The following is a 9,932-nucleotide window of genomic DNA, read 5'->3' on the forward strand; positions in this document are numbered from 1 at the left end:
TGATTACTAGTGTTCCCTTGCTTAATTATGCTCATGATTTTGATCATTCTTTGTGCCAATAATTGGTTGCATGGGGCGCCACATTTCCAGGATCAATAGCAGTAGGAGAAGAGAAATCTGTAGACAAGTCAATACATACTACATATGCAAACTAATTTGGCTCCGTTTTCACTTTTTGGTGTCAAATATGTTAAAAATTTGGAGACTACTACACTTGAAAGGGTCTAAAATTAAAGACAATTAAGAAACAGAGCAGGAAAATAGTGGATAAAAGTGACTTGCTGTTCTTAATTCATTCAATAAACCACTTAAATTCACTCCGTCCAACATAGAATTTAAACTCCTACAATCAAGGAACTACTTAAGCACAACTAGCATCATGGACCCATTAATCAGCTAGCTAGAACTCCTAAACTAAAGGACTCAACAAGAAAGTTTGTAGGACCTGTTGTTCATTCAGTCAAAGACTCAAACAGCTAGTGCATGCCCAGCCAATACAAAGAAACATGAACTCACGTACTAGCTATATATACAAGAGAGAAAGTAGGACCACTCACGCATGATTTCTCCTCCCAACGCAGAAAATTTACTGCTATACTCCTAACAACTCTCTAAAATGAATGAATTTTATGAAAGGAATTAGCTTTGTGAATATATTTGCAAGCTGCTCATTTGTACTATAGTCTATAATATCTTGATGCTTCCTTTGGTCATCAATTCTCTAAAGAAACGACGTCTTCTCTCTGTATGTCTTGTGCGGCTGCGATACATCGGGCTCTTCCTTATGACAGCAATTAATCAGATTATAATATTTTATGGACAACATAATAATTTTGAAAAAATTTAAGAAAATATGTGAATATTTATGAAAATTAAATAGATTTTGGACGGTGAAATTTAGTTTATAGGCATGGATTTTATTATTAAGGAGCTTCTTTTAGATTTTGAGTTTGTGGGAGATTTTTTATTTTTTATTTATTTTTTATTTTAAATGTTAGGAGGTTTTATTCGGATTAAAACGAAAATTTTTGGAAGTTTACTTGAATCATGGAAATAATGAGAATGTCAATATTTAAGAAAAATTTCACTTAATTATAACCCATAATTTTTTATTACTTTTGAAAAAATATACCCAAACTTTAAAAAGTGTCAATTTTTTTTTTTTTTTCCAATTTTAACCATCCATTAGAATTTTTCGTTAAATCTTGTCAAAATTTCTAAAATACTCCTGTGTTTATTTTTTTTAAAAAAAATAATAAAAATTTTCAAAGATTCAGGCATGGACATTTTTGCAACTTCCATTAAATTCTAACGAAAACCTAAATCCTAGCAATTTTTTTTTCCTCCTAAAATAATGAGAGGTATTTTAGAAATTTTGACAGGATTTAACGATGAATACCTTAAATTTTAATGGAGGGTTGAAATAAAAAAAATTAAATTAAATTAAATTTTTTTAAAAAAAGGGAAAGATGAATACCTTAAATTAACACTTTTTAAAGTTTAAGTACCATTTTTCAAAAGTGATAAAAGTCGAAAAATCGAGAGTTATAAGTGAAATTTTCACAAATATTTATTTTGCCCCTCATCAATAATTTTCATATCCAGCTTGTCCTTTGCCCTGGTAAAATGTTCATTGTCTAGTGTCTATATATATATATATATATATATATATATATATATATATATATATATATATATTCAAGCCCTTTGTTCAATGTTCAAATATCCTTTTGAGAAATTAAGCAATTAAATCTAAAGTAATCATTAATACTTGATATACAATTCAAGAAAACAATTTAATCCATGAATCACAGCTGCCTCCTTTAACAATTTGAGCCCAAAACCAACATAAAGGTTCACACCTAATTTGATGCGTACAAATTAAGACAACCGTAATCAAGACAACAAATTCACTATTTTTCTTTCAATCGGCCACACCAGAACAATCCCCAATTAGAACTCAGAAATTAACCAAAACCCATTTATCGATCGATTGACCAAAATCAAACCCAAAAAGAAACAATGTGCAAGCTAGTTAGCTAGGTCAAGATTAGGTGGATATCGCATTAATTAAGCTTTAAACATATATCCAACCGAAACAATAAAAAAAAAGAGATTAAAACTCCAACTATTGAATAGTGAGACACACATGATTGCTGACGAACATATGATCATATTGCATTATTATTCACAACCAACTTGTTTCTTGATTCTTTGAGTAATTCTATCACGGATTTCCACCAAACTTGAAGTTAAAGTATAGTTTCTCATGTAAAAAATCAAACATTACTATAACACAACTCAGGATCATCCAAAGCAATTGCAAAAGAAAAAAGGAGATTAGTGTAAAAAAGCATTTTATCTTGTTAATGATTTTATTTTAGGTATTTTAGGGTTTGATCTACAGAATTTGTAAAAGGAAATTGGAATGGAAATGAATTGATGATGAAATTGAAATGGATTGATTCATAAACGGAAAAATACAGAATTCAGTCACATTCGAAAGGGCCAATCTCCTAGTACATTCGAGAGTGCAATTCTCCAAGTTTGTTCAAAGAACAACAATGATCAAATCAGATGCCTCTACAATTAGACTCTAGGCTTTATATAGACAAACTCAAGGCCCACTAAGCTACCAAGGCTAAAGGCCAATTAACCTAATATTGACCACTAAGCTACAAAGGCCAAAGGCCACTAAGCTACTAAGGTCAAAGGCCCATTAAGCTAATATACCCATAACAAATAAAAATAAAAATAAAAACAAAAATCGTACATGAACAATTATATTTATGACTTAAGTCCTAACTTCATGCATGGTATGACTTTACATATTCTAAATATGGGATAATTGCACCATTGGTCCCTATGATATGCTATAATTATAAATTATTTCCTACGATTTAAAAAATTCATAGAAGGTCCTTGTGATAAACTATAATTACAAATCGATCCCTGGAATCAAATTTCGTTAAATTTTTTGACAGATTCTGTTAAATGCCATGTCAGTTCCACATCAAACCAATAAGATGGTGACACATGTCCATCTCAATAAAAAAAATATAAATTTATTAAAAAATAAATAAATAAACATATTTTTTTAAAAAAAAATTAAAAATTAAAAAGGAAGATGTGGCGCGGGGCCACCCGAATGGCTAGGGGGTGGCCTTCAGGCCATCGCTGGACTTGCTAGGAGTGGCCCAATGGCCACCCCTAGCCACCTCTGGGGGTGGCCACGGTTTCACAAAGGTTGGGGGTGACCATCGAGCCACCCCTAGAAGGTCCAAGGGTGGCCCCGAAGGCCACCCTTTCCTTTTTTGTTTTGTTTTTGTTTTTTTTTTTAAAATTTTAATTTTAATTTTTTTTTAAAAAAAAAGAAGTTTATTTATTTATTTTTTAATAAATTTATATTTTTTTTATTAAGATGGACTTATATCGTCATCTTATTAGTTTAATGTGGCGCTGACCTAGCATTTAATAGAATTTGTCAAAAAATTTAACGGAATTTGACTGCAGGGATCAATTTGTAATTATAGTTTACCACAAGAACCTCCCATGAACTTTTTAAATTATAGGGAGTGATTTGTAATTATGGAATACCACATGGACCAAAGTGCAATTATCCCTCTAAATATTCTTATATTCTAGTGTACTGATATACTACCTACTGCCCTTTAATAGTTGCCCCAATCATAATCTTCTAGCTAGACTTAATCAAAAGTCTCCCAACAATTGATAAGAACATCAAACCGAACATCAGCATTAACAACGGAAATTAAAAGAGACAAGCATATATCAGAAGATCATCCCGATCTAAAACACAATTTGTTTAAAGAACATACATATAACAATATAGTTCCACATTAAAAAGATGATTATATAACACTATTTTGTCTTCCAAATAATGAACTCCTCTAGAGGGAAAATGGGCCTCTGGGCTGTTCTTTAAATCTAAATAGCTGAAGGCCCTTTTTCCCTCTCCTAATTCTTTCCCCTCAACGTACCCAAGGCCCCTTTACTATACTCCAAAAATCTTAGATGAATCTAAAAATCTAAAGAAATATACTCCAGATCTGGATACTAGAGGAATCCAAAAATTACATAGAACCAGCAACAAAATCTTAATTTACAGCATAATCATAGGCTTTACCTCATAGAAGAAGAAAATCCGAAATCGAAATCCTCAGTAGTACCCCAATTCTCTGAAAGATAACATGCATATATGGGGGATTGGAGGATGAGAGTGAGAGAGAGAGAGAGAGAGAGAGGGGGGGGGGGGGGGGGGGGGGGGGGGGCGATAACATACCGATGGGCTCAAGGGAGGAGATCGAGTTGGTGAAGTGGGCTGGAGTAAGGCGACGACGGCATTGTGATGAGGTCAGGCAACGGGCCCGGATGAGAGAGAGAGAGAGATGAGAGTAAACCTCTTTACTTTGATCGATCACTAGTTAATAGATTAGCTAGAGCTTCCCCTGGCCGGCCTATGTGCGTATGTGTGTTGAAATCAGTTTTCCTCTTCTAAGTTAAAATGAATGCTAACAAGCAATTAACCATCTGCCAAAAAAAATTTCCATGACAAGAGAATGCCACGTATTAAAAGAGTTTGCCACATCAACGAAAATTAATCAGATGGGTCATTCTAATAATTTCTATTATGCGCAAAGAAAAGTCATGGTTAATAGATACAGACAGCTGATGATCATGAGAAAGTTTTTGGTGGTCAACGGAATTGATAAAGAAACAAGGTGTTCTGTATCTTAAGAAAATGAAATAAATATTGTTATTTTGGATGGATAATAATATATAATAATTCTCTAATAATAAAATTAAGAAAAGACAGATACCAATGGTATATGACTTGGTAAAGTGGCAGAGCAGGACTTTGGTTCCCCAGGGTCAAGATTTTTTTTTAAAGAAAAATTGGTGCAGCAGAAATTAAAACAAATTGAAAATTATAAAGATAAACCTTAATTTGCTAACTTAGAGTCTCACCAAACTAACAATAGGGAAGAACAAATCAGAATCTTATTGGCATTGGTAGCATTTCACCACCGAAAAAAACATAGGCATCACACCTCCAAGAAACAACATTTTTTTATTCCATCATAATCTGTCTTATTAATTATAAGAGAACATTACGCTTAAATAGACACTCTAACCAGAAATTAAAACAAACTGAAAATTATAAAGATAAACCTTTACTAACCTAAAGTCTCACCAAACTAGCAATAGGGAAGAACAAACCAGAGTCTCACTGGTATTGGTAGGATCTCACCACCAAAAAAAACATAGGCATCACACCTCCAAGAAACAACATATTTTTTTATTCCATCATAATTCGTCTTATTACAAGATAACATTACGCTTAAATAGACACTCTAACCCCAATCCTAATGTGACTGACTTTGGGTCAAAGGTCAAGTCCACTTTTAAAATGACAAATAACTTAAACTTAAATGACTAATTGTGGGCCAAGCATATTATTGAATTACAAATAAAAACTAATAATTGAATTAAAACTAAATGACATATTTATTATTGTCTCGTCCTGCGTCAAAAACTATGAATGAAAAAAAAAAAAAAAAAGACAAAAATTAAGTAAAATATTAAAATAAATATAATTAACAAAATAAATAAAGAATTAAAAAAATTTAATTATTTTTTAAAACATATAAATGTAACATACAATTTAATGTGTCACTCTTCAATTTGGTCTCTATTATTAGAATGGTAATCATAATTTTTTTTCTTAAGCAATGATCTACCAACAAATATGCTAAATTCACCTATGTACGAGTTCATTTAAAATTTGATTAGAGCTTAATGAATCATTGATATTCTCCACAATTTTAGCTAACTACAATTATAAATTTTCATATAATTAAAATATGTAACAAAAATTATATATTTTCATAAACAAATAAAAGCTTAATCAATATTAAAGTTTGATTACATACCTGGAACTTTTTAAGAAAAGGAAAATCATCAAAAAGCAATTAATATTCTAAATTGTTGAATACTTGAAGAAAAAATAAAATTGACAGAAGAGTGACTTTATAATTTTACAAAAGTCTAAATCGAAATTTGTAATTTTACTTTTTACTGTGAATGCCCTTTGTCTATCGCGCGCTCGACCTTTCCTTTTAGATTAGGACATTATCCACTGAGACCTATGCTTTAGGGGTTTTTATTTTTATTTTTATTTTTTTTGGGTAAGTATATATTTTAGTTTTTTTTTTTTTTTTTTTATGCTTTTGTTTTTTAAATGGCATTTGTTTTTAATTGTGCTGTAATTGTAAGAGCTAAGTGATTTGGAGTCTTTGGATTGACGGCATAGAAAAAGGGCCCGGGGGCGGGGGTGGGGGGTGGGTAAGGTTGGACTAATGCATAATTATTTAAACCGTACGTTTAATAAAGGGATCTCTTCTCATCGTCTTCTTCCCCCTTCTCATCTAACCTAAACCTAAAAGCCTGAAAATATTGAAACTTTCACCATGAAAATTTCAAACATCTCAGAACTGAATGACTCGTTTGTCCTGACCTAATGTTTGATGAGAGGGTATTAATTGCCCCTGATCCGCTGTACAGTTGAGGGTGAGCAAGCATGGCATGCAGAAAATTTTGTACTGCAGCAAGATAAATTTTTGGAGGGGAGGGGGGGTGGGGCATTTGATCCCTCTCAAGCAACCTCCCTCCCTCCGCCCTAACTTAGCATATACATGAATATTTGGCTCATTTTAAAATATTTTATGTCAACACCAAAGAATAATATTTCAAAAATCACAGTTCAATTGGTACAAGTAGTTTACTAGTACGTGATTTTTTTTTTTTATATATGCATTAATATTCATTAGGATTAAAATGGTATGTGAATTAGAAATTTTCTTTAACCTTTTATCTTTGAGAATCGTATCGGATGAGATATAAATTAAAATTAAAGATTGACTAGCTAATTATAAATTAATGGACTAAATAAGGTTAAATATATGAGGAGCGGAGAAAAGTGTACGTAACGGATGTTAATTAAGGAAAGAGAGACGAACAGAGGTGCAAGAAAAAGTCTCTCTCCGAAAGTGAGGGAGAGACCTCTGGCTTCCCCTATATAACTTCCCCATAATTCTATCTACTCTCAAAGAAAGAGGTTCTGCGCATAAAGAAGCTATAATTATTAATGGGCAGCATCTCTTTCTTTGCTTCGCTTTTGGTATCAGCTTTCCTTCTTCATGGGGTGGATGCTGGTTATGTCGGTTATCCGGCAATCAGGTCCAGTAGGAAAGCATTGCAAGCACCATCTCCGGCTGGATCAAGTGGTAAGATTAGCCCCCGAGTTCTAAAATTCTACCCCGTAGTTCAAGAGTTCAAAAAAAGAGTCGCCTATGACCCACAAGGAATTTTGAAAACATGGAATCCCAATGACAAAAACGTATGCAATTACAAGGGCTTCTACTGCGACGTTTTTCCGGCCGACAAACAATTAACAGTTTCTGGGGTTGACTTCAACGGCTTCCAGTTTGCTGGTAAGAAAGGGCAGGGCCTCACTCTGTATGGGTTCATTGAGAAGTTAACAGACATAACCGTTTTCCACGCCAACTCCAACAACTTCACCGGTGGCATCCCCAAAGAGATCTCCACCATTCCATACTTCTTCGAGCTAGACCTTAGCAACAACAAGTTAGATGGCAAGTTCCCATTGGAAGTTCTTGGCGCCAAACAACTCACCTTCTTGGACCTCCGCTATAACTCTTTGTACGGCATGGTTCCACCCCAACTGTTCTTGCTAGAAGTGAACGTAATCTTCATCAACGACAACTATTTCGAGCAAAACCTTCCTGATAATCTTGGCTCCACGCCAGCCAATTATCTCACTTTTGCCAACAACAAGTTCACCGGGCCAATCCCTCCAAGTATTGGCCAAGCTAGCAAAACCCTCACTGAGGTGCTCTTCCTCAACAACAAGCTCACAGGATGCTTGCCGTTTGAGATTGGCCACCTCGAAAACGCCACCGCTTTTGATGTGAGCATCAATTCCTTGACGGGTCCAATCCCCCAATCATTTCAGTGCCTGTTTAGTATAGAGGTGCTTAGTCTGGCTCAGAACCAGTTCTATGGGTCGGTCCCGGAGGCTGTCTGCAAGCTGCCTAACCTCGGTCTCCTCGATATATCAGAGAACTACTTCAGCAAGATTGGCCCTGAATGCCGGAAGTTGATCAAGAAAAAGGTTCTTGATCCAAAAAAGAATTGCATTCAAGGACTTCCAAATCAGAGATCCAAAGCTGAATGTGATGCGTTTTTGTCTAAGCCCAAGTCTTGCCCCAACCAGAAGTCCCTGACTTTCATTCCTTGTAAAGGAGCTCATCCACCTACCAAAAGTACTTCCCCTTCAACACTACTAACCTATGGCGCTCTTAAACCGCATTCATAGGCTTTTGCAATTCATTACGACTGTTCTGTTTATAATCATTAAGTTAATTATGAATAAGGTAATGTGTTCTGATTTGGCATCTATTCTTTTTAGTGTACGTAGTATTGAAGATTGTCGGTGGACAAGTACTGCTAAATCGTTGTCATGAGATATATAGAAAGAATAATAGCGAAAGCATAAATCTTACCTTCCTCTTATATATGCACTGAATATGGGACCTGATGTAGTTGCATGTTTCACCTGCATTTATTTTTAAGTCTCCAGCATTTACTTTTTCAATGATAGCATGAGCAATAATTACTCACAATCTTTTTCCACTCACAGAAAGAGAGAAATTAAGAGGCAATATTTTCACTCACATGCACAAAGGTACAAGATTTTCCACGCACACCCAAATGTTGCAATCAGCTGTCTTTTAAAAACGCTAGCTCTTTAGCATATGAACATTATATGCATTAATTAATACGGATTAATGTAGAGGCTGTGGAGTAACGTACGTTTTTCACTAACAGTACCTTTGGGTTGCCACTGTTGGGCGCTCATTTTTACATATATCTCCTACTCACATAGTGGGCACGGCTCAACCATGCATCTTTCTATTTGTTTTCAACCATATTCATATTGGCAAATAGATGTGCGATCATCGAGTACATCTGCAGAAAATGTTAAAAGAATATACCAAATCTTGTAGGGATAATTAAGCATAATAACATCTCTATAAATGTCTCGTTATCCCACAATTCATTTGGTCACGTTAGACTAAGCATCTATAATCCCCTTTCGGGTCTAATATCTGTTAACCGATCAACTATCAAAGACCCATACGTTTCAGACAATGCACATTTCAGACAATGCATGCGTTGAAGACCCATACAATATTGAAGACCCTTGAAGACCCATGCGTTTCACTTTTCCCCTTTGTAACATTCAGGATGATCGTCGCTCCACCACGGGGTATGGTGTTTTCTTGGGTCCATGTCTTATTTCTTGGTGTGCAAAAAAACAGCTCACAGTTTCACGCAGCAGTACTGAAGTTGAATATTGGGCTTTAGCAATGACTGTGGCTGAGCTTTATTGGCTACGTATGTTGTTCAAGGATTTGCAGCTCCCCCTATTGTCTAGTCCTATTATTTGGTGTGATAACATTGGGGCGTTAGCTTTGGCATCTAATCCTGTGTATCATGCCCGTACAAAACACATTGAGGTTGATATGCACTTCATTCGAGAAAAGGTTGCTAACAAAGATGTCTGTTTAAAATTTATTTCTACAGTTGATCATCAGGTGGCAGAAATTTTCACCAAAGGACTATCCTCTGCACGTTTCAATTTCCTTAAAGACAAACTGATGGTGTGTCTTCCCCCATCAGCTTGAGGGGGGCTGTTAACCGATCAACTATCAAAGACCCATACGTTTCAGACAATGCATGCGTTGAAGACCCATACATTGAAGACCCTTGAAGACCCATGCGTTTCACTTTTACCCCTTGGTAACATTCAACATTTATTTCACCTT

General features: G+C 34.7%; 1 protein-coding gene across 1 annotated transcript; it reads left to right on the plus strand.

Moving 5' to 3' along the window:
* Window positions 1-7,168: 7,168 nt before the first annotated feature.
* On the plus strand, window positions 7,169-8,419 carry LOC133881297 (uncharacterized protein At4g06744-like). Its single transcript, XM_062320223.1, has one exon. The coding sequence runs from the start codon at window positions 7,169-7,171 to the stop codon at window positions 8,417-8,419; it is 1,251 nt and encodes a 416-aa protein (XP_062176207.1).
* Window positions 8,420-9,932: the final 1,513 nt, after the last annotated feature.

This window comes from Alnus glutinosa, chromosome 11, assembly GCF_958979055.1.
Source record: "Alnus glutinosa chromosome 11, dhAlnGlut1.1, whole genome shotgun sequence".
NCBI lineage: Eukaryota > Viridiplantae > Streptophyta > Magnoliopsida > Fagales > Betulaceae > Alnus > Alnus glutinosa.